Below are 26,255 nucleotides of genomic sequence, written 5' to 3'. Positions count from 1 at the left end.
TTTTAAAAATGGTTTGCCAACAGTTAGTTCAAGGAGTTAAAAGCTTTTTACTGTGGGCACCAACAACCTTTCTGGTTTACTGAAACACTCTCAAAATCTACAGTGATATTTCCCTTTCCATTTTCAGCATATTCTCCATTGAGGCACAATAAATCTGGTATTTACACTGACCTCCAGAGAGGCCTTCTTTATGTCAGCTTAAAGACATTTGCTGTTTATGAAACCTGTTGACATTTCACCACTAAGTAATACTTTCATCTAAGTTGGTAGAGCAATTACCAGGCCATTGCTATTTACAACTCTTCTCTGCATTTAATTGGACTTTTTCTTTGCTATAAGACATAAGCCCATTTGTAAAAACAAAGATACCCCCCCAATCCATTTCTGACACAGAACCCACCAGCCAAAGCCCAGACCCTGGCTCTCAGTAGTAATGAGTACACACAGAAGTGAATCTCATACGGGCTGGAACACCTGAGTGTGTCTGTAGAAACAATGTAGAAAAGCCTGCCACCTCCTCTTAGTGCTGCTACCCTTTGGATTTCAGTGTTAAAACCCAGATTATTGGTTGCAGCTTACTGGAAACTTGGCATAAAAGTGTGGTGTGTCATTGGGAAGGAACGAACTGTAATGTTCTTGAATGGACAGTATCTACTGATAGCATTAGAGACAGACAACATATACACAGGAACTGTTCCAAAAGAATGCAGTTTTGCAAAGGGAAAGTTCTAGCCCAGAGAAATTGAAGATGGAAGCATTTCCAAAAGTCTCATCCATCTTTTGAACCACATAAACCAGAAATGTCCATAAACTAATAACATGATGTTGGACAGGCCACAAAGACATGTTCACAGAAAGAAAATTTAAACACAACTGGTGTTCTCTTAAGAAACAACAAGCAGAGAAGTTTCACTTGAATGAAGAATTGTGATGAAAAATCAACCAGGGAAGCAGTTATCACTTGCCCAAGAGCAGTGTGGAGTTCAGGTTACAGAAGTGTGTGGTATCTCATGCAAGCTGTGACCTGAAAGCAGTTTAGTGTACTAAAACCCAGAACCGCACATATGAAGTTACAGTAATCCAAAAAAGAAACCTCCTGCCCATGCCAGTGGTGCTAGAAGCCAGTGAACCTAATTTTCTCCTCCATCAAAAATTCTGTTCTCAGGTCTAAACTAGGGGCAACTCAGAGACAAAGGGTGTCTCACAAACCTGAAGCAAGTATGAGTCAGTCAGAGAGAGCCCTTTGTGATCACACATTCATAAGGTTCTTTCCAGAGACAAAAAGTCCCTCACCTGCTTAGCCACTGAGCAAATAAGGAAGATGATCAGATTTGTTTAATGCTTCAGAACAGCAAGACATGAAGCAGGACTTCATTACAGGGGTTGTTTTTCCATTTAGTCAGTGTGAAGTGAATACCATCAAACACCTGAGGATGGGGCTTGTCATATAAACTGAAAAAAGGCAAGGAAACCTCTGACACAGCATCTCCAAGATGAGCTCTCTGGGTTATTTCAACAAAGCTTTGATTAATTAAAGCTCTCTGCAAGATTATTTGTTGTTTCTTACCGACAGACACATTGAATGGGTCGGTGACACAGAGCTCTGACCTGCGTTCAGCTGAAAGTCTCTTGTTTAACTACCAGGTCTCTAGGAGAGAGCTGATGCAACATTATCTATAGCTGCAGCCCTGAGAAGTGCCACAGGTCTCTCATCACACACCCTGAGTCTTGCTACATTTGTCAGGTGTGAGAACATAGTCCAGACATTTTCTTTTATTTTATTTAAATATACATACCCTTTGGAAATTCCTAGCTTTTTTCTAAAAACAACACATTTTTATTGGTAGATACAAACAACCTTAAAAACAGATTTTTGAGCACAGAAGACTTGAAAGTCAAAAGGCTGAGTTAGAAAATTCAGAGGTGTTAAAGGTGCTTCATATCACATGAGATACAGCACCTACAAATCTTTTCTAACAGAAGCTTAAAAGCTGAGACCCACTCTGAGGCTTAGCTCCAGTAACATCTCAGGCTAAGTGTTAAACCACTGAAGTTCCTTCTTGAGCAATCTGGAGAGTTGTGATTACTAATAATATGAACCAATCAATTTTTCATGGCTGATCTTCAAAGGAAATTGCAAGAGTAAGAAAAAAGCTGTTTTGTAATAGACTAAGACCAAGTGAAACTGTAGACAGAATGGGACAGTAACACTCTGACTTTTCATGAAGCTGGGGAGCCTCCATCTGCAGGACAGGTCTGTGAAAGGGCAGTGAAAATAAACCACAGTCTGCTTCCCCAGGAGGAGAAGGAAGAAAGAAAGAAAGAAGGAAAATTGTCTCCTATGAAATATATAAAATTTGGTCACATGAGTGGGACCTGAACATAAAATCTGTACAGCCTGTAATCCCTTCAATCTGAGCTAGGAAACATGAAACAAACATAGCACGAGAATAAAACTAAACTACTTATTAAAAGCCTACGGTGTTTCTCCTCCTCCCACCTATTCCCTTTTCAAAAACATTTTCCTTCTGTCTGTGCTCATCTCATCTGCACTCTTCTTTCATTTCAGACAGTTGCTTTTTTCTTTTTTTTTTTCTCAGTCCATTCAAAGCTCCAACACAAGACAAAAGTGTTTGAAGCAGGGAAAGAAAGGGAGATGGATTAGTTCTGGCTGCAGTTAACAACCACTGCAACGAGCCAGACAAAGAGGCTGGGCCATGAGGAGGAGGGAGCACAGAGCTACAGGGAGAGCCCGGGACAGCACCTGTGACGAACTCCCTTCCCAGCTCTTCAAAGGGTGCTCAACACTCATCTCACAGCTCAAATCCCACCACTGGCCTTACAAAGGGGCAGAATGACTGCCTGGCTCTGATTTTTGCAGGATTTGCAATTCTAGGTGAGCAGCACAGCAGCCAGGCTGCAGCCCGACCTGCAGCGTCCTGGGAAGCGCGTGGGGGTCACGGAGCCAGCAGTGACAGCTGCCAGAGCCATCACCTGCCACTGCTCACAGCCTCCCTCACCCTGAAACCTGTCCTGGGGGATTGGCCAGAGCACTGAACAACCATATTAATTAAATAATCCCCAACTGCAGTGACTTTGCCTCTGAGCCATCATTGCTCCTGGCCTGCCAACATAATACATTTTCCTTCCCCGGGATCACCTTTCACCAAAATGAAAACCTGCCTGCATGTCATGTGCGGCACAAACAATCCAAAACATACGAGCAGCCCAGGGCAACCCCGATAAACATGACATAAGATAATCCACTTGGGATATTCAGAGCATGCCACTGACCTATTGGGGAATGCAGAGCAGCCAGGGGAAGCTCCAGTGGGTGTTTGTGTTTGGAAAGCCACGGCTCTCATCCCTGACACACTGGAAGCCCCAAGTTCTTGGGTTTTGGAGGATAATGAAGAGACAAGAGCAACTGCTTGGAAGCAGCTTGTTCTCCAGACTGAGCAGATTGACAAGGTAACCTCTGTTGCCAGATAATAATAAGATGACCATACCCCCCAGACATGTACCTGGATCCATTCTTTCCCTGCTCTAGGTCCAACTTCCTGAATTGTATGATGTAAGGTTTAGCTCAGGGTGCCAGGGCAGGCTGAGAAAAAGCCTCATCAGACCCCTTGTCAATACAAGGCACAAACCTATCTGCAAAACACTGAGGTGCTTTTTCATGCTCAGCCTTCTTTTGAGATGGGCTTGTTCAGCTTTTTCAAAAGCAGAAAATTTAAAACCATTGAAAGACCCTAGAAAGGTTCTGCCTTGACTGCTGAGAATAGAAATGGGCTCTACTGCTCACAGTTGGCACGGAAGCATCAGGAAACAGCAACACAAGGTTGCCCAAAACAGGTTGTGACACTGGCCCCAGAGAGGGGTACAAGTGTCTGGACATCTGGATGGACCCTTGTCACTACAGGCAGCCATGGAAACAAAAACTAACACAGACAAAGGGTAACAGCTTATACAACACCAACACAGCTTCCCCAAGAGGGGTCTGTTCTCATAGCCAGCTGACCTTGCTATTTGTTCACCCAGATTTCACTGCAGAGACAGTTTATGTGTTTCCCAACCCCTGGAACCAGTGGGGTCCTTCAGGTGAAACAGATTTTGAAGCTCTCCAGCCCAAGGAGAGGACACACAGCCCCTTCTACTGCAACTTTCTCTAACCATGGTTATCCTGTGCAAGCACAAGTTTGACTGTACATGACATTCCCAAAAGCATGGAAACATTAACATGCAAGTGGGAGCTGGGCAAGGCTGAGCTGTTCTCAGAGCTTCTCATTTAATATGATCAATGGAAATTTTTTCAATTAATTTAGTGCATTTTCTATGCACCAGTTTAAAACTTGTAGCATTCAGGAGGCATTGGCTGGTGTCAGTAACACTATCAGAGTCCAGAATGAGTTACAGAATATTGACACAGAAGTTTGATCCACTTTTGAGTGCAGGACCAAAATACTATGCTCCCCTAGAGACTGTGCCTCCTTTAAAATCTGCCCAGACTTTGGGTCATCTGCCAATATCTTTCAAATCGTGATTTTCTGCTTTCCTTTAGTATGCAATAGTTGTGGTTTGTTACTCAACTACATTAGAAAAAGGGTCAAAGATATTCTAGGTGCTTGAAGAGCCCCACAGATGAACTTTCTAAACTTCCCTTTTAGCATTCTGTGCAAAAAGCAAAGTATTACAGTGATTATTAAATAACATCTTCATCAATATTAAAAGTGAGTTTTTTCCCCAAAAAGTAAGCATTGTGTAAGAGTTAGGTGAACAATGAAACGTCCTCTGTTGAAGCTACTGTTGAGAATTCTTATTTGCCAGACTTCCAATAATTAAAATCTGCCTAAATAAATTACTCCCTGCTGCCCTACGTTAATTATGTAGAAAAGATATCATCACTGGTGACTCTCTTGTTTTGATGATGATACTGAGTCAGACACCTAAAAGAACAATCAAACTCAATGCTAAGCAACTTATTTATGTTTGGCTTACCACTGTTATTAATAAGAACATTATTTTAGTGAATGCCCGCTGAGAGCTCAGCTCCTGGATAGCAGTTGTTTTATAATTAATGTTTTCTTCCTACTGGCATGTTCTTCAACTCTCTTTCTTCGTATTCTCAGATTTTCAAAGTACAGTAATAGTATTTCATGCAACAGAAACCCTTTGTTCAAGGAGACTTAGAGCATGAAAGTAATCAGCATCACAACAGCATTATCTTGTATTTTTGGTAATAACTACAAGCCCTTCTGGAATGCTTTTCCATCACTGGTTTCAGCATTTAAAAAAACGACATTGAAAATCTTCACCTATATTTTACAAATAAGAAAAATGAGGCATTTATAAGTGATTTATCTAAAACCTCCTAGTGAGCCAGTGGCAGAATCAGGAGCAGAACTCAGTTCTGCATTACTGCTTTCAGGCCCCAAAAAGTCAAGGGATGAACAGGAATGGAAGGGAACTCAAGGGAGTGGAGCTACAGCCATGGCTCTGCCTTAGGAGCTGCCCTGCATTCTCACAGGTTGTGATTTCTCAAGCAGGTGTGGGCTCTGGCAGGGCAGTCTGAGAAGAGTTGCACCAGGTTTGTGGTACCACTGGTCCCCCACTGAGCACATCCTGTGGGTTTCACCTTTCAGAACTCCCGCTGTACAAGCGGAAAAAGGGCCCAAAGCTGCCCCACACCCGCAACACCTCTGACAATAACCCATGCCCATTTTCACTGTTGCTGCTGAACAGCTTGATTTTTAAAAATAGAACAAACACATCCAAAAAATGGATTATTTTAAGGTAGGGAGTGAAATGAGTTCTTTGTGTAGCAAATTATATGGGACATATAACACGCCCGTTCATGAATTTGCTTGTAAGTGTGTGTCAGCTGCATGATGAAACCAAAACCATCAATGCTTAGTGAGTCAGCATCCAAACCAGCATCAGGACTGGGAGAGTGCACAGTGTTTATGGAAAACAGGGAGAGTCAAGGGGACAGGAATAAATACACAACGTGTTTAATGTAGCATCTGGGTGCGTGGAGACTTAGGAGCCCCCAGATGAAGCAAACACAGATGCTGTGCTTTTTTAATGCAAACATTTTTAAAGGCAGAAGAACCTAGGCCACAGGGGAAAAAAAATACATAAAATTAGCCTTCACAGCAACTTCCTGCTCAAAAATCTAATAGGAACAGTATCTTGTATTCACTCGTCCTGTCTCCAGTTCTGAATGAGTGCTTAAGTATTTGCAAGTCAGCTGTGCAGTGAGTGGAAGAGTGAAGCTGCAAATTTGTACTATGTATTTCGAAAAAAATGAAAATGTGGGACAAAACCTTCACAAAATCCTCCATCACAGCAGTTTGACTTCATTTAATTCCTTGAGAGGGCAACCCCACATGTGCATTTGTCTACAGTGTAGGCGCATGCTCACAGTTTACAGCAGAGTCCAGATTTCACCCACCATTTCTTGGATTCTAAAAAATTCAACTATGACTTCAGGCCCCAAAAAATCAAGGGATGAACAGGAATGGAAGGGAACTCAAACGAGTGGAGCTACAGCCATGGCTCTGCCTTAGGAGCTGCCCTGCATTCTCACAGGTTGTGATTTTTCACTGTTTAAAACTAATTAATGTAGAAGTTTAACAGTTTGCCATAAAACATACTGCAACTCAGTACCAGAGCTAGCTGTCAAAGTCAACAGAGTTGTTTTACTGCACTTCTATTATAAGCTCCTATTCTGCAGTCCACCTTTTCTGTTATTCCTTTTCATTTATTTATCCGGAGAAAACCAAGCTTTTCCTTAAGAACATTTTCCTTTAATTTCTGTTTAAGATATTCAGAAGATCTGCCCGCCAGGAATCCTCTTGCAATCATTTTGTGGCAAAGACTATTTGAACATCCATTCCCTAGTACAGGTCCACTGTAGCAAAGCAACTGAACAACAGAGACCCACTCTAATACAAGCAAATCTGAATAAGTCATAAAACCTCTACAAGCACATGAATGGAGAACATCTGAGTGAACAACAAGAACCGTATTCAACTCCTGCTGAAGTCAGGGCAGTGGTGTTGCCTATCACTGCACAAGCACTGAACCTAGCAGACCTGCCTTTTCTAGCTCTGTCTCAGGCTATCTTAAGAGCCCTGGAGGAGACAAATGGGGTTTTTTATTTATTTTTGGTGGGCAAGAACAAAAACAGAAACCACTGGCACCAACATCCTGTCTTCTGTAAAATGCCTGAGGCTGACTGTACAAATAAGTTTTCCATTTTCATCTTCTTAATGCTATTTTTAGAACATCTTGGCAGTGCCAGATGCCTCTTTCAAAGGCTGGACTCTCCAGAGCTGGAGTTAAGATTTATAACCATGTGCTGGCTAGCCACAGATGTTGAAGACAACAGGCCTGTGGGAAAAGCCCCCCCATTGTTAAGGTGACACTGCTTAAAAAGCTGCTCAAAATAGTTACTCACAGCATCTTGAGTATTTCCACGTAGCAGCCCAGGATCCTGTCTGCCTGGGCACTCAGCTCGATGCTCATGGTGCTGCAGGTAGGGCTGACCATCAGGCAGTCGATGAGGTTGGGCTCGCTGTCGTTGCCAACGCTGGCTGTCATCTTCTGATTGGCTGTGTTGTTGCGCTCCACTTCCACATGGATCTCGTTGGAAGTGACAATAACTGGTTTGAGACGGGATTCAGTCAAGGTGGCCTCTTGAGAGACCAGGTCAGGACTTGTGTGAAGAAGGCGGAGGGGAAGATTGGGCTTTCGGTCACACTGCTGCTGGCAGCCATTCCGAATTTCCTTCAGGCTTGGCGAATTGTCCCGACTGAATTTTAAAAATAAACAAATCATTTCAGTAGACAGACATACCAGCAGAGAGCGGGAGAGAGAGTGCAACACTGAGAAGCCACAATTTTTTGCAATTTCCCACTGCATTTCACCCCAGCCCATCGGATGGCTTTCTCCTGTGTAATCGGATTACTGAAATCAATTAAAAACATTAAAAGGCTCCAATAGGACTGTTCTGAAGCCCCCACTTTACAAAGATTTGAGCTTTTCATTATTCTAATTGACAGGCCAGTTTAGACTAAAGGTGAACTTTCCTGTCCAAGTTGTGCAAAGCTGTAACAGAATCCATGCCCAAGTATGTATCTGGCTATAGTACATGCCCAGACATTTGTCTGCAGCCCTGGCGTCTGGAATTTGTGTTGGACACTGAGCAGCCCCTGCCCGTGCTCTACCATGAGGAAAGTCAGATAGGCATAAACAAACAGGAAACACAGCAGAGGGGAACCCTCGGTGTCTACTGGAAACTGGCTCATGTGTCAAGAACTGCGGCGTCTATTTTGCGGTAAGTGAGGAATCAGATCTTCCACAATAACAGAGACAGCGCTGTGAAAGCAGCTCGGGTTCAAAGCTGCAGATACACAGGGCTTTACACACAACCCCTTCTTCAAGGTCTCACCCCTGCCTTTGCTCACTCCCTTGGTGAGTACCAGGGAATGAAGGTTCAGCTTCTTTCAGGTGTTCTAGCACACCCATCTCACACTGATCTTGTTGAGCAGCGCGGTGGGTTTGGAAGGGAGTAACACGTGGTCAGCTGGGAAATCATACTGACCTGTTGATAAATTCCTCGTAACAGGAATAAATGGCAGCTAAGCAGACAGCTACAAGATTTGGCAGGACCCTGGGATGTGGGCATTGTCCCGTTGGACCATGCATGCTGAAAAACAAAAAACAAGATGATATCATTGCAAGGAAGATTTCTGTGGGCAAAACCAGTCAGACAGAACAAGGTGTCAGACCTGGACGTGCATCCTTGGGGGATCTTCAGAAGGGCCATAACAGAGAGATATTTTAACCCTGTAAATCCAATAGCCCTATTTAAGAACAAGGGTAAGCCGAATCATCAATTTAATTGATGTGGTATCCCTAAAGTCCTCCCGAAATCTCACACGAGTGAGCACTATGAGGTTGAAAGTTAATTTGAATGGTTCTGCAGAGGCTTTGAGTCTAGATATATGAGAAGAATGTGCACACAGCAAAGTCCACTTGCTGGCAATGTGGAAGTAGGCAGAAAACTCCACCCTTATTTGAAAATTAGCATTTTTAAAAGAGACTTCAGCAATGCTGTCTGATGGACCCGATTTATTTGCTGTTTGCCAGCACCAAAAAGCACCAGCTACTTTTAACAGCCAGTAAAGAGATAAAGCAGGGTTGGGAGAAGTAACACAGCAAAGCATGGACACGGGATTGGAAATACACCATAAATTAAATGTAACTAACCTGTGAATAAACTTCTTCACCACCTCCATTCCAGCATTCAGCTCATTCAAAGACAGAATGTACTCCTGAGTAAAGAGCCTCAACCGAGGGCACTTCCCAAAATCCTGTCCAAGAAGGAGAGACTTGGTGAAGATGGTGAATGTACATTGAAACCATGGGTTTTCAAAAGAAACCAGCTCAAACCCAGCTGAATTCACATTGCTATTATGCTGACAGGTTCAAGAGAAGAGCCCCTCTGCACACTGAAGTAATCTTCTCCCCACTAATAATGACAGGGTTTCCAATCTCTTCTTTTCTTTATACCCACTTCGAAAACAAAGATCTGTTTAATGAAACAAACAACTAAAAACCAAAACATTTCACCTATACTTACATTTGTTCTGCACTTTTCACTTAATATTTTGATTTTGAAATACATTTTTTTGTTTGGCACTTTGGCTTCCACTCGTAACTGCAGATTTTTAAAAATAAAACTCAAAAAATAATATTATATTTCCATGTTTAATGTGATACCTATTCTGGTCTCAGAGAAAATCATTTTGACATGCAATCAATAAGCAATCAAGTACAAAACCAGAGATCAGTTTTTTCTCCCAGGATTTTACTCCAGCTACAATGTGAATTTGACAGGTGAGCTAAAGAGTCACTTTCCTTAAATCCTGCAGTCAGAGAGGCACCTGCTAACTGAAATCCTGCATCTCCTCACATCACCTGCTATTTTTAGATGTGAAAGGAGTAAATTCTGCTGTCTGGTGAGTGTTATTCCACAGCACATTTCCTCACATTTACACAGGTGTAACCTTATTACACAGGTGTTGCAGAACTACAGAGCTGAATTTCCAACTGGGGAACAAGGTCCACTGAGGACAAATAAGCACTCCCAGTTATCCCTCCAGCAGCTGCCTGTGGAAGTTATCCTGAAAAAAAAATACATGGCAACTGAAATTTTAAAGAAATGCCAAAAATGGTAATGAACTAGTGGTGGCCTGTAAAAGGGATGATAAACTTCCAGAGCACTGAAACCCTCTGTCAACTCATTTTGGTTTCAGGCACTTCTATAGCACAACCTGTATGAATATCTGATAAGTTTTACAGCCAGAGAAAATGACCAAGAACTAGAAAACAGCTTAGGCTGAACAAGGTCCCCTTCAAGCCCTAAGTGTCACTCTGCTGGTACTGATGGCTGCCTGGTAACTTCACCCAGCAAAGGGACTGTGGGCAATTCCACACTTGGTATTACAATTAAAATCATTAAACTTCTAACAGCTCCTTCTAGCAGGTGCAAATGCACTTGATCCAAGGGCAGGAGACCATGTGTGCTTCATACAACATTTGATTAATTTAATTAACATGCCTTGCAAGACAGCTTTTGCAATTGCAATTTGCTTATGAAAGCTTTCAACCCATCTAGGTGTCCTAACTGAAGTTGGAATCAAAGTCCAAAAGATCATAAAGAGGATGTCATTGCCAACCTCTGTAAAATAAAATATCTCTCTAAATAGAATACAATGCCCTGTCACATACCAAGTACAGATCAATACACACCACCTACACTGTTTGCTCAAGAAAAAAAAAAAGGTGCTTATATTCAAACATTTGGGCTGAGCCTACAAACAGCTGAAACCCAAAGGTTTGGGAAGTTGCTGAGCACTCCCCAAACAACCCAGCACACAACAGCCTCCAGTCCTGCATGTAGCCAGCATTATCAGCAAGACAAAAACCTATCCTTGTTCCTTTGAGATGTCAAGATCATAGATAAATGAGACACTGTTTCCCCATTTTATAGGTAGAAAACTGTGGAACAAAAGTTGTCAGGAATTTTCAAAGGCCACAGAACAAACTGGAGGCAAAGGTGGGAAGAGCCAGCTCAGTCTCCTGCCCCAAGGACTGCACAGGGCCTCCTGAGGTGATGAAGTTTAGTGTCCCCCTAAAGAGTAACTTATTATGTGCACACACACACATTCTCTAAAGGACTATTCAGTACAGAAGTCCCCAGAGAGTGATAAAGTGCCCAAATCCACTCCAATTAATACCTGACACCATAAATTCTCCGACTACACACTGCGGTACAGACATGTTGATTTTCAATCTGCAAATGTTAAGTATGGTAAATATACCCAATTCTCTGAAGCTAACCAAATACAAGCATTACACCATGCATTTAGATTTTATTTGAGACCCCTCAAGAGCTCTGGATGCTTTAAAAAAAATCAGTCTGGAATCCAAGAATAACATTTACAGAATATTTCATTGAACACTACAGAATATTCAAAAATGTTTACATGTCTGCAGAGTGCTGGCACAGAGCCAGGAATATGACCTTTCTGCCATCTTGGGCTTTCTACCTAGTTCTGTAAACTCAGGGAGTTAAATAAGATTGGAAAAATAAAAAATATGATCTGTTTCCTACTGGGTTTATGCTAATCACAGCATGACAACAGATGGTCTCTAAAATTATGTGTTAGTGAAAAGAAGTTGATTATGAAGTTACAGAGGTTCATCCTTGAGATCACAGCCAAATCAACTGCCTTAGATATTTTATTTTACTCGTTATTCTTTGCCATTGCACTGTGAAGTAAGACTTCTTCATGTAACTTAAAAACCATGGCAGGAAACAATATGCCACAAAAGCTGGGGAGCTGGTAAATACCCCAGACCTCCCTTAGGAAAGGAATATGAATCATGCAAGAATATTTTCGGAGTTTGCAGGATAGGGATTCTGGCCTACAGGGTGGAGAGCAAAGCACGGCATTTATTTCAAACAATGACAAGGAACTGATCAGCAATGAGAAGAGAGAAAGTCTGGGCAAGAAAAGCCATAAAATGACAGAGTACCTAAATCCTGCAGCAAGAAGGAAGAATAACAGTAGAAAAGCATAAAGATATTCAGAAAACCCAGGTAAGAACTCACTGGACATGAGCCTAAACAAAAATGGAAATACAGAGAGCTGCTGGTGTCTTACAGAAAAAGTGTTGAGGGCCCCAGCTCAAAATCAACATCATCTCCATTCTGGTTTTGTTATTTATTTGATTTTAAACTGTTTTAACTGCAAGGATGGCATGCAGGGAGTAAACAACGACCCATGGGCCAGGTGGGAGAGAGCTGGAGCTGCATATACTGGCAATGCTGCCAAAAGAAACATCCCTGAAAACATGGCTTTGCTTAGATGCTTTTGAGGACCCCACTGAAAGCTTATTAGTTCTGCACTGATGAAGCAACACACAATTACATCTGGCATTCACAGTTTGGGGGGCAGATTTAGATACCACAGCACATTACAGGCAACAGAGCAGCTGCTGATTACAAAAGTTAGGGCAGTAAAACTTCTCCAGACTGCTGGAGCTCCCGTGACACGAGCACTCACCATGTTGTGTTTGAGAATCCTCTGTACCACTGGGGTGAACACCTCGATCACCACCATGGACCGCGGGCGCTCTCGGCAGTGCTGCAACAAGCAACAGGTCATGCTGTGAGCTGCAGGAATTATGGACATGGATCTCCCCTGGCTTCACACCCCATGCAGAGATTACCCCAAGATTAACAAGATCCAAGGGCTAAATTAATCATTCCTGGGATTAGGGCACTTGTAACACTGCTCGTTCCTATGGATTTGCTGGCATCTAGTAGAAGATCCCCATGGGAGCTCACAAACTGTGCAAATTCCCTTCCCTGTTGCCTCTTCCTCCCAAAACTCACTTGCAGTGTACCATTTTGGGGTCTTATAACCCTTTGGACAAATTCAATTGCAGACTGCCAACAGTTTTAAAAGGAAAGGGGTTGGGGACAGGAAGTGATGTTCACAGGCAGTGTAATATCACAAACCTCTTTTCTTTGGGATCCAGGCTGAAAACCGGTGGTGGAGCTTGGAAGGTACCAACAACCCACTCTCCCATCACAAAATAAAATATACAATCATAATGTATCAGTCAGAGTAATTTAGATTGGGAAGGAACTCTGAAAGTCATCTGGTCCAACCCCCCACTCAAGGCAGGGTGGATTTTGAAGATAAATTCTCCTTCTCACTACCCTGGTCCACTTCAGTTCTGGGAAGTCCATAACCTGTTTCCCTTCCTTCAACTATACACACCCCATCCCACACATTTACAGACAATTATGTGCCCATCTCTGATAGAGATCAAAGGCAAAAAACTCCAAATCAGGAATAAAAATGCCTTGAGTCTGAGGCTAGAGATGACCTAAGAGTGCTTATAAAAATGCAAGTCAGAGGAGTTTCTGTAACTTGACTCAATTTCTGCAGAAGGAAGCAGCTGATGAATAACTCTGGATGGGAATTACAAGCAGCATCCAGAATGTTTGACAAATGCATACCCAGTCATCAGTAAGCAAATTTAAGCAGACTTGAAACTGAAACACAAACAGGCCTCAAGGAAAAGTAGGACTTTTAAATCCACAAGGTCTGCAATCCAAAGTACTCAGAAATTTATGGATAAAGGATACAAAATGCAGCACAAGCATGGATTTACCAGAAGAGAGTCCTTATGATCTTCTCACTGCCATTACCCAATAACAAAATACCATAAGGGCTGAGTTACACACATCTGAACACAGTGGCTCCAGTGATTTCTGCATTAGCTAAACACAACATGCAGTAGGACACCTCTTGCACCCAGACTGAGGTGTAGGAGTCTCAAAATTTTAACTCTCACACAGTATCAGGACAAAACAGACTGATATACTAAGCATATGATTGTATTTATCATAATGGTGCTGTTCAGTATTCCAGTATCATTGCTTGCTGACCAAACAGTGAAATCACTCTGGGCAGGAGGTAAGGAGTTAAAAAAAACCAACCTCCCGCTCAAAGAACTACATTCATATACTACTAGGAGATTTCAGAAAGCAAAGCTGTTCTGATACCTTGCAGAAGAATTCACAGAGGTCAGGAGGAGGGTGGTTGTTTTCCAGCAAAGGTGCAATTGCCTTTAAAAAGAAAGGGAGAAAAAAGAGAAAAATTCAATTACAAGGCTGTAACTGGAGTAAGCATATTGCAGGGAAGTACTTTTCTTGGGGGGATAAAAGCTCACTTTTAGAAAAGGACAAAAGCATCAATAAAGAAATTAGAGGTGGGCTGTGTGTTTATTTTACAAGTAAGCTCAAGCACACCTCTGCTATGAATCCTCAGAAAACTCTGCTTTTAACTACATCAGTGTAAATATGTAGAACAGGCAAAGGAGTGCAATGTTTATAATGGTTTCAGTGGAAACAGGAGCAGACCAATTGCTTTGGGATGTAATAATGCAAGGATGAATCTGGCTCACTGTTTCAGTTAGAACATCTCCCTAAAAGAAAAAACTGAACACCACCACATACACATATCCTTTGTGGAGGAGTTCAAGCTCTTTTTTTGCGAGGAGCTCACTAAAAGCAACCTAGCACTGTTCTTACCTGGGAGGACCCTATTTATCAAAATCAAGCATCTAACTTTGTAAAAGCTGAGATCAACCATTCCTTTTGTTGCTATGCAAACCAATGTGCTTATGCTGGGTAAACACATTAGAGGTCATACCTGCCACTGAGGGGGTAATGAACTTATGCTGTTGTTACTTCCTTTGTAAATTAGGAAATGGTACTAGAATAATATATTCTGGAAAAGCCTTTGGGCTTTTCCACTCTTCCGTTAAAGGGATTCCCAGTATCCATTTCAATGTAAGACACTAAACACAGCAGCCAGGACATTTTGTATTAAGCAACTGGACACCAGATATTTTATCTGGATGGCACCTAAGGCAGCCTGCTTTGGTTGTTGCTCTCACTCTCATCTCCTTACCTAGCCCTGCAAGTCTGCTTGCAGTGGCTGTGTTTCACAGTCACACACAAACAGATCAAGATTAGTGTGAATTTTAACAATGAAACCCAAGCACATCTGCAAAGCTCTGCTTGGTTACACATAAGAACTACGAAGTTTCTACTCATTATCATGTGCCATCCTTCTGCAACTGTTCACTCCTCCTCTGGTGGTGGCCCAGCCACAGGGGACTGCTGGAGAACACAACCCCATCCAGTGAGACCAGAACATCCTCGCTGCCCACCCAACACCTGAGCTCAAGATCTTTCTTAAACCCACCTTTGGGACTGTTTGCTATAGGACCTGCCAAACCAACAACAGAGACGGTCAAGCAGGTCATGGCTCTGCTTCTGTGGTCAGTGTGGAAGAGTGACAGCTTGAAAGGACCTTTTCCTGTGTTTTCCTTACGAGTGCCATGGTCAAAAGCAGACACGTGCTGTCCCACGTTGCCCAGCCGTGACACCACGTGCTTCCCCATCCTGAGCAGGAAGGGATTGGCTGGGATATTGATTTGCTCCAGCACCATCCAGAGAAGGAAAGCTGGTCCCATCTGCACGGCCAAGTACTGTGTACTTTCCACATGCTACATAAATACACAGTATTAGCAATACTTTCCAGGAATAGCCCAGGTTATCTGGGTAATGGCAGTGAGCTCTGAATGCCCAGGACCTGCCAGCTCCTTAATGGCTTGGGCACAACCTACACGAGGACAAGACTTGAACTGAAGAAGCCATTACCCAGAACAGAGGAATAACACAGGCTAAAAGGACCTTTGGAGGCCACCTGGTCCACCTTCCCAGCTCACAGCAGGGCCACCTCACATCTTTCATTAAAAAATCCTTCCCCCAAAAACAACCAGTTGTAACTGGGGGCCTGAACTACCCTTGGTGCTAGAGTTAAATGAAAGCTATAGCCAAGAAAAGTAAATGCTACCTCAGAAACTTATCTCAGTGGCTGATTCCAGCTAAAAGGGTATCTTAAACAGCAGTTCAACACAATTAACACCTACTGGCAGCTACCTGCCACCTTGTCATTTTACAGAAAGAGTCACAGAGATGTGATACAATCAGGTGGTGGTGAGGCTCTAGATCGGATTACTGGGAAAATCTGGAAATCGCCAGAGATTGAAATTAAATCACAGTGATGGAGAACCAAGTTCCTCCTCCCTGATAAACTGTTGAGATTTTATACTTTGTTTCACAAGCAACAGAGCTGCCATTTGATTCACTTCTTTCTATGTCTAAATAAATGTTACCTACAGAAAAGCAAAAAGTTGAAGAGGATATTTTTACAAATAAGTGCAGCGGGTTAAGTGACACATACACATATCCGCACTTAAAACAGCAATCACTTGCTCACATACCCTCTGCAATGGAGACATTCTGCCCCTCAGGAAACTACTCAGCCTAAGGGTTTTATAGGGCACATCTGGAAATGATGGGGTTTGACTATTTAAAGTACATATATAGATATGGATATTGCTGTGTAGCTTCCTAAGGAGGCCATTTGGAGAGACTATTAACACTCAACACGCTGTGCTCTCTCACACAGGCCAACGAGAAAGCTAATTCATCTATGAAACAAGGAAAGAGAAATTACAAAGCCACACAAAAAATAGACAAATGGTTTTGATTCCTGCCCAAGCTCAGCAGCATTGGTGGAAAGGCTTTCACATTTGCCCTACTTCACTGGGGCAGAGACAAGCACTAACAGAACTGTTATCAAACAGTATAGATTTGTCCTCAGCTTTTGACAGAAGGATACTCACCACAATAATGCTCTCGTGGTCTTGAGTGGTTAAGTTGTTGTTCTGAAAGAGTTGAATAGAAAAGAGATGAGTGAGCCAAGAGCACTCTTGAGTTGGTACATCAGCACACACAGTCCTCAGCTACCACTAGACACAAGCAGAAAGGCTCAAGACTCAATTGCTTATTTTCTGAATAAAAACCATGGCACTAAACTCATTCTCCTAAAGAAGGCTGTACAGAGCCTGCTATGAGGGATAGTGCAAGTCTTCACTGCTCCCTCAGCTGAGCACACAAACACCAGGATGCCAGAGAAGGTCTCATTCAGGTGGAAAAAGAAAGCAAGCAATACATTTCTTTAAAATGTTTTCTTAGGACAAGTTGTGTGTTTCTACAAAAATTATTAAAAGGATTGTTGTGGTGTTGGATACCATTTGTGGCCAGTTTTCCCGAAATTCTTCCTTTAAACATGGTACCAGGAAAAGCCAATAAATGGACTGGAAGTCACCTATGCTACCACCTATGCAGACGAGTTTGCTCTGTGTGCTTTTTCAGCAGCATGATCCATCCAGAGGTTACAGAGTTGTGAGTTGCTAAGGTTTTTGACTACTGCAAGAAAAAACAATAGTGGATTTTTTTGCTTATATCAAATGCTTCACTATCATATCAGAACTAAGACATGAAAAGCCTGCTTGACATTACATTTCCTGTCCATGAAAAATTAAATATTTGAAACAGATGTTATAGGAGGATGATAGATAACTCTGAAGAAAAATATTTTTCTTTACCAGAATTAGTAAAAATACAATAGCTACACAGTTAATTTATTGGTGTATATATATAGGTACAAAAATTATTGGTCATGGAAACAAAGCCAATGGAATAGAAGTCAAAGGGAGTTTTACCACTGACTTGAGTCAGACCATGATAAATTTACCGTAGATAATTAAAAAAACCAAAGAAACAAAAACTAACCAACCAAAAAAACCAAACCAACAAACTCAAGATAAATGGGGCTTGTTTTGTTTCTAGAAAGCTACGTAACATGGGTCAAACTTTCCTTCTCCCCAGCAAGTGCAAACTCCACTCAAGTCAGCAGAAGTCACGAGCAGACTCACGGGCACAATTTTGACAGCCCAAGTTAAAATAAAACCCACCCCCAAGCTTTTAACTGTTTGTCTCTCATCTGAGAGCAACGGGAGCCCTGCTGAGGCCGTACCTCTGAGAGCAGCTTGGAGACAATCTCCAGGGGTGCCTGGTGGATGGAGTCGTCCTGCAGCGGGGACGTCAGCGCCATGTCCACCAGCGTCCGGATCTCCTTCAGCACCACCTCCCAGCGGCTGGGGTTACTCAGCACCTTCTTGTACTTGTAAATCTTCTTCTGCAAGACATGTGAAAGGGACACACTGACACCACCATAAACCCCTTGAACAGAGCTGTGCTTCCTACTGCCCAAGTGGGCTGCTTTGTGTTTCGAGTTTTGTCTTTTCTGGTGGCTGAAAAGCTGTACTTGTAACATTTAAATGGACAAGAAAACCTTTTATGTTTAAGCCAATTTCTTCTGTGGAAGCAATGAGAAACCATGATTCTTTTCATTTTAAAATGAGTTTTTTAACTCCAGAGTGTCCCTCTTTTCATCATCTCCTCTCACAAACACCTTCTTCCTAACAAACACCTCCTATCTAACAACAGATACCTGCTATCAAACTGTTTCTAAAGCTTAAGTCCTTTTAAGAGACTCATTAAGCAAGGGGGAGAGAGAGAGGCCATCAAAACATCACTCTTATGGATCCTTTATTCTGAATGTAAATTCACATTCAGAACTCATTTGAATCAATTTCACCAAAGCAAAAAAATCTCGTAGCCCAAGAGGTTTTCTTTTCTGTCTCAAAGGAACCTGAAAAGTTATGCTGTCACTGTCCAGTTGTAACAGAAGCCAACTTGTAAAGTCTCCAAATCTTCCATACAACAGCATTTCCACTCTCAAGAACAGCATTCCCGATTGCCTAACTCCATCTGCCCCAGTTCCCTGCATGCCCCTGACCATGCCCAAGCTATTTCACCAACTGCCCCATCCCCAGCTGGACAAGCAGAAGACAACTCTTACTCCTCAGCAGCCATGTGACCACAAACTACTGGAACAGAGGCTGCTTTGTATTATAAATAGCAACCTCAAGAGAAAACCCACCCACCCAAATTCCCAGAGTTAGCTTGATGGCACTCTACAAATTGAAGGAAATGATGATGAGTGTTCAAATGAAAACAACGTGAAGGGCACAAGAGAGCCAGGAGGGGTTTCACAAGAGCATGGAGGCAGTGCCAGAGGCAGGGAAGGAGCTCTGCACTGAGGGACAGCACTGCCAGGACCCCACCTTGTGTTTAGTTCACACACCCTTCGCCTCTCCTCTCTGCATGAGCCTGGTCCCCTACAAAAAGGGATGTCGAGAAGTCTGGATGCATGCTCAGGTTTATTTAACAGCACCGGCTGGGCACTTCTCTGTTTACATGAGAACATCAGTGTTTTGCACTAAAAACAGATCTTACATTCCTCGGCAGCATTTCCACGAAAATCACATCAACTGCCCATTTTGTGCAGCTTGCAGGTTCAGCTGCACATTTTGGGCTATACAGCAGTGTACTAAATGCAGAGGACTTTGCAAAGGGCCTGTGTGCTTTGTTTAGTTTTGGAGCTTTGCAGCTCCCGGCATTTCCCCCTGCACTCGCCCAGGGCAGCCCCAGCAGGAACCATCTGACCAGGCTGGCTCTCTGCTTATCAGCCACTTCCTTCCCATCCTGCAGCAGATCTACTGCTCAACAGCAAACAGCCACCTCTGCACTCCCATCCAAAACACGAGAGAAGAGAATAATGCAGAAAAATACAGATTTCAAATGTACTGCGTTTGTTAGGATTGTTAGAAGGGGAGAGGAGAGTGGCACTGGGCTGACATGTAAAGGCTGATAAAGCAATCCAATTATCTTTTTAATTAAAATCATGCCAAGTACAAAAAACACATTGGCAGTGTAGTTCACACTTTCAGTGCCTTTTAAGCCACTGAAAAACTAAAGGAACGTAAAAACATGCTGCAGATGTTATCAAATGTGGCTGGGATTTCAGAACTGCACAATAATCTTTGTACTTCTGAGCTCCTTGGGAGAGAGAGAATCCAACAGTGATTTTAAGCTACCAGCACTACTTCCACATCACAGATTTCTTGGACTCGTTGGGAAACCTGAATCATAGAACTTAATTTTTCTTATTCATGTAGTGCCTTTATTTAGGGTCTTCTTGTTAGACCCACTCCAGCACTAAATCTAAGACAACCAGACAGTTTTTTAACTAGAAACAACTCCTTTCTGACTAATTGAGGACACTAAATCAAGCTGGCTCAACAGACACAACTTCCAATGCTGAAACTTATTCCTTGGCCCTGTACTGTGAAGAAGTCAAACTCAAAGCAGAATTGGAAGCTGATAAAACATGGGGACAGGGGGAAAATGAGAGCTAGATCACTGGGTTACTGCATCCCTGCCTGCTCTGGGCTGCCCCTTTTTGGGTGAGCTACAACTCATTTGAGGAGCAGCTCCTTCAGCCTAAGGGGCAGCTGCTGAAGGAAACTCTTGCCCAACAGGACACTGCTCAGACAACTCCACCACAAGTATCATTCTTTCGCTGTGAAATCCACTCTTGCTTGGGATGAGGGAGGAGCAAGGGAGTTTTCCTTTCCCTTTTAGAGATGCCCACTAAAAGTCAGAATTCTGATGATGCTGACGCACATAAGAGGGAAGACAGCAGGAGCTTTACTTGCTGCCATGCAGGGGAGACCCACCAAAGCCGCTGCTCAGGGCAGGCAGACAGGGACTCAGAGGCAGCACCAGGGAATAGCCACCTCTGCAGACACACCGAGCCTGCTGCAAGCACAAAATCCAAACTTATCAGTGTGTGCTTCACATTTCCAGCACAAAGGATTGCACCACACTGACAGACCGAGCTGCAGTCTGACATTATGGGAGTCTTGAGTGATTGTGGGAAAGCAGCAGAAAATAAATAAATAAATAGAGGAGCCATCCCCAAGAGGGTTGAACTCTGCCGTCCTGAACCTTTGGCCATGGTTACGCTGCTGTTTTTCTCAGCAGAATGCTTTTCACTGTTGAGCGCCTTGCTGAAAGCCTCAATTAAAGGCTGAAACCTATCAGTGGGTTACAGAAGCAATTTGCTGTGTCTCAGCAAGCACTTAGGCAACACCAAGCCATCTGCTCCATTCTACCTGCGCTGGCTCTGGAGCAGGGAGCAACAATCACTCACGAGCTGAAAAACAAAACTGCCTGGTAAGGACCCACATGGAGAACAGGAATGTCAGTCCAGGGGTTCACTCCCCCTGGATGCAGGTGTAAAAGATGCCTTCAGTTGCTGAAAAAATTCACACAGTATTTATCATTAATAGCCTGAACAACAAAAATACCAGGGTAGGAATCCAGTTTCTAGTGGGATTTCACCAAAAGCAGCAGCTCCTGTGAAAATTTATGTGAGTGAAAATAAGATATGCCAACTTGGAATTTGACCCTCCTAGTTACTGACCAGCCAGAGTCACACAGCCAGTATCACTCCAAAATCTTGCCATGCTGACTTTAAATGCAAAACCACTGCATTTAATAAGTACCCAGAAGAAGCAGAATGAGGAGAATAAGTGACAGTGGCAGGGCATCCTTCATTCTCAAATCACTCTAATTAATTAAGTCTTGCAGAAACTCAAAGACCTAAGTCTCAATCCTCTTTAACAGGAGAAAAGAATTGAAGTCCACATATGAAAAATTATTTTTCTAGACTTATTAAGCTAGGAAATGTGACAAAAATCTATAAGCAGTGGGTTTTACCATCAGTCCTCAAAAGCCTCTGAACACTGCTGTGAACAGAAAGTTCAAGAGAGCCTAGAAAACTTTCAGCTTTTTTAAAGTAAGATCTTCATATGTTTTTCTATCCTATAATGGCTTCATCTTGTAGCCCTTGCTCATACACCACTTTCTTGGACAAGAATGGTAATACTGATGCAGTCAACAGCTAAGAAAAATGGACTCTAATGCACAAAATCAGCCAGCATGGAACATACGCCTTGTTCAGCCCTAGCAAGACCTTTCATGTTGGAACATCTTAAAGTAGCCAGCACCCCTGATCCAAAAAGGGAAAAATGAAGTTAGCCTTTTTGATGACAAAATTTCATCCCTGCTTTGCCACTGCCAGCCAGGGAACGTTCTGTACTCTCAGGAACCTGTCACCCCATCAGCAAATACTATCTTCATTACATAAAGAAAATTAATGGCCATCCCTAATGCTGAAGAGCCTGCTAAATTCTATCTATCTCTCTTTCCCCTCTCCATGCACAGCTCACAAAGGATCACTCGCTTCTTTAGCGAGGATGCTGGAGCTCCTGCAGGAACCGGACAGGCCAGAGCTCCTATAGGAACCGGAGAGGCCGGAGCTCCTGCAGGAACCGGAGAGGCCGGAGCTCCTGCAGGAACCGGACAGGCCAGAGCTCCTGCAGGAATCGGACAGGCCAGAGCTCCTATAGGAACCGGAGAGGCCGGAGCTCCTGCAGGAACCGGAGAGGCCGGAGCTCCTGCAGGAACCGGAGAGGCCGGAGCTCCTGCAGGAACCGGAGAGGCCGGAGCTCCTGCAGGAACAGAACAGGCCGGAGCTCCTGCAGGAACCGGAGAGGCCGGAGCTCCTGCAGGAACCGGAGAGGCCAGAGCTCCTGCAGGAACCGGACAGGCCGGAGCTCCTGCAGGAACCGGACAGGCCGGAGCTCCTGCAGGAACCGGACAGGCCGGAGCTCCTGCAGGAACCGGACAGGCCGGAGCTCCTGCAGGAACCGGACAGGCCAGAGCTCCTGCAGGAACCAGACAGGCCAGAGCTCCTGCAGGAATCGGACAGGCCAGAGCTCCTGCAGGAACCGGACAGGCCGGAGCTCCTGCAGGAACCGGAGAGGCCGGAGCCCCTGCAGGAACCGGAGAGGCCGGAGCTCCTGCAGGAACCGGAGAGGCCGGAGCTCCTGCAGGAACCGGAGAGGCCGGAGCTCCTGCAGGAACCGGAGAGGCCGGAGCTCCTGCAGGAACCGGAGAGGCCGGAGCTCCTGCAGGAACCGGAGAGGCCGGAGCTCCTGCAGGAACAGAACAGGCCGGAGCTCCTGCAGGAACCGGAGAGGCCGGAGCTCCTGCAGGAACCGGAGAGGCCGGAGCTCCTGCAGGAACCGGAGAGGCCGGAGCTCCTGCAGGAACCGGAGAGGCCGGAGCTCCTGCAGGAACGGGCGCTGCCCTGGAGGGAGGGCTGTGGGTGCCAGCAATTGTTTATTTCTTGCTGAGCAACGAGGGCAGCTCCAGCAAGAGGGAAAAGGTCAGGCTCCCTCCTGCATGAAGGTCTCCCCAGCTCATTGCGGGGATGGCTGACACAGGCTAGTGTTACACTTCCATGTTGACAGTGCTTATGTAAAATGGAGGTGCCTCTTGCTATATGCAAATGTGCAGAGAGAAAAACAACACAGAGAGCAGGCTCTGGAAAGGTTTTCTCCACCGCAGCAGAACATTTTGTTCAAACGCTGCGTAACAAGGAACAGGAAGAGGTGCTGGCAGTGTCCAACACACATGTTGGCCTGTCCTACAAAGCCCAGGTGCATCATGTATTCTGCAGCATCACCTGCTGGCATTTTGTCCTTTAACTCATTATCTTCGTGAAAACAAAGAGGGTATGGCATCCCAAAACTTGGCCATACCCATATTCTGCTTTTAATAATACCAGGTGTCACTTACTTCCCACGGTATTCTGAAAAATACCTAAGGTTAACTTGTTGCTAACAGAATTTTCCCTGATAGTCAAGAGATGGGCTTAAATTACCACCTGAATCCACTGAAAGCTTTGCAACTGTGTTCCTACCTGCAACACTTACCAATATGAAAAAAAAAAAAAAGAAAAAAAAAAAGCTATTTACCTGAAAAGACTAAGTCTATAAAAAGTCCCAATCCAGGCAAAGGGCTGGGGCTGGGATGAGTTTATGGAAACTTTTCTAAATCAGGGACTTCAAACTGCTCATGCTGCAGTAATCAAACTCTTCATGACCTTCTGGAAGTTCTGTACAGAAAGACAAATGTGCTGCTCTCTAAAATAGATGCAAAACAGCAGCAGCAAACTTTTGCACTCTACCATGTTTTCAGGTCACGGCATTTTTTTCATATCTCCTTTTACCCAGTGCAAAATGCTGAAGTACATCAACTTCTCTGCTTCAGCTGCTTCTGTGAATGCAATTGCCTTGGTCGAGGCTCACTTTCCTACAAATTCCTTGCCACAGGCCAGAGAAATGGAGGGAAATATTGTAGGATAAGCACTTCTGATTCTCACTCAGTTAAGGTCTAAATAACACTTCATTTTTTGCCAACTCATATAAAAAAGATCGTGGTAAAATCACCATTATTTATTACATTGAGACTGGCACCTGTGAATCTATGTCCTGAATAAATACACCCAGTGACATTCTCTGCCCCAAGCAGCTCACAGTTAAGATGATTAAAAGCAAGAAGGAGAGAAAGAGCAAGAAAACCAAGGTGATTTCCTTGAAGTCATATGGCAAGCCAGGAACAGAGCAGAACTGAGGTGTTCTGACCCTCAGGCCTCCAAGGCAATTGCTGGATCCTGGCACCCCAAGGATCCAGCACCACTGGCAGGCACTGCGCCCGCAGCCAGTCGAATGCTGCTGATACCCTGTTGCTATGCTTCCCCATCTCAACATCTCTGGCCACCATCTTTTTCAGTCTACCCTGATTCCCCTGTTTTCTTTCACCAGTGTCTGCCACCTTGCTCCAGATCTCACTAACCCAGGCAAGAACCTCCCAAGGCTCAGGTCAGCGCTGTCCCAGAGCTGACAGAGTTCAATGGGTTCAGCAAGCAGTGACGTGGGTTCAGCTGTTACTGATGCACGAGCTGGAACAACCACACAGACACTTCCCGCAGGCACAGAGTTTGTCCTTTGCTCAGGTACCACTAGAACAGTACCACTGCAAAGGGAAAGAAATAAACACAATAAACACAATTTTGACAGGATGAAACAGAGACAAAACGCATTTCTGCTTGAGCCAAGAGAAGTGCAAAATGGACATGGGACGAGGGGGAGGTCACAGGCCAGACTCCCCAGTCACCTCCCAGCATGACACTGGGCAGCTGCGACACTAATGCACTGAAGAACTTGCTCCTGAAGCATATTATATGTCTTATCTACATATATATATACACACACACACATCTATCTCTACCTCCTTTGCACACAGCTGTCACCTGACTGCCCATCCTTCTGGGCTTCTGCTCTCTGATGTGTTCAACACTACTGCAAAGATATCCTTCGGTAACAACAGGAGATGAGAGGATGGAATGGGAAGGATATTCTACCCAAGGGAAAGAAAGAAAACTAAAGCCACAAAATTCATGAGCTCCACTGAAGACAAACCTGCATGCAAATACAGCGTGTGTGCCTCCAAAAGCTGAAAGCAACTCAAAAATTGTGGCTTCCTTCCAGCCCCCCTAAGCAGGGAGGGAAGAGGTCGTCCTTGGCAGACCTCCCCACTACAAAGCAGAGAAACCGGGCTTGTTTCTGCTGGTGCCTTCTCTTCCTCTCGAATCCCTGCACAGCCCTTGGGTCTCTAAGATGCAGGAACACAGCTGGTCGAGCCAAACCCAGCTCTACCTCAGTCCTGCATTTGAGATGCTGTAAACCCAGCTAGAAAACGCAGAAGGCCAACTGTGGCTCCAGCTGCACTTTGCCTGGGCTAATGCGGTTACTCTTGTAATCAGACCTGTCCACAGGGGAGACATTTTTTGGCATGGCCAGCACTGGTGCATTCCCCGAAACCCTCCATCCCTGCTTCCATTTCCTTTTGGCAAACACTCCCATTTCTTCAGGCCCCAGTTCCAGCACCAGCTTTACACTTCAGGTTGGCAAAACATCAGCTTTCATCCTGCACACAGCAACTGCTGTTCTGTGTTTTCCGTACCGGAGCCAAGTTGGGGTTTGTTTTTAATGTTGCTTTGGCTATGCGGAATTTCACTATGACTGCAGATATGTCTCCAGCAGAAGCACACGCCACTCCCTGCTCGCAAAAAGCATTGGTAGAGACAAAGTCATGGTATCTTGGGTTGAAAATTCCATGTGACATCTTCCCAAATTAAGAAATATTCTAAAATATATTGCCCATGAGCATTTTGGTGTTTTGGTTTGGTTTGTTTTTTTTTTTTAAATTATGCAAAAGTCACACAACACCTTTTCCTCCTGATCTTGGGCAGGAGAAAAACTTCAGAACAGTTGATCAACACAGTTGTCCCAGACATATAGGAGAGGTCTGCCCTAACTGCAGGCTCGTGAGGGGGAAGTTTACAAACCCTCCTGAGGTGCTT

At 44.1% G+C, this 26,255-nt stretch overlaps 1 protein-coding gene across 1 annotated transcript in view; it reads right to left on the bottom strand.

The window, feature by feature from the left end:
* The window catches only part of CMIP (c-Maf inducing protein), a gene marked incomplete at its 5' end in the record, with an annotated part of 131,235 nt that overhangs the window by 15,497 nt on the left and 89,483 nt on the right, over nt 1–26,255 (bottom strand). Inside the window, 7 exons of the mRNA XM_082289806.1 lie at nt 7,463–7,816; nt 8,609–8,713; nt 9,277–9,380; nt 12,642–12,722; nt 14,156–14,218; nt 16,852–16,893; nt 18,048–18,209. Coding sequence (XP_082145932.1) covers nt 7,463–7,816; nt 8,609–8,713; nt 9,277–9,380; nt 12,642–12,722; nt 14,156–14,218; nt 16,852–16,893; nt 18,048–18,209 — 911 coding nt within the window. The remainder of the gene's footprint in view (nt 1–7,462; nt 7,817–8,608; nt 8,714–9,276; nt 9,381–12,641; nt 12,723–14,155; nt 14,219–16,851; nt 16,894–18,047; nt 18,210–26,255) is intronic.

This window comes from Coloeus monedula (genome assembly GCF_965178545.1).
Source record: "Coloeus monedula genome assembly, chromosome: 13".
Lineage (NCBI taxonomy): Eukaryota > Metazoa > Chordata > Aves > Passeriformes > Corvidae > Coloeus > Coloeus monedula.
This window is presented reverse-complemented; position numbering and strand designations above follow the sequence as displayed.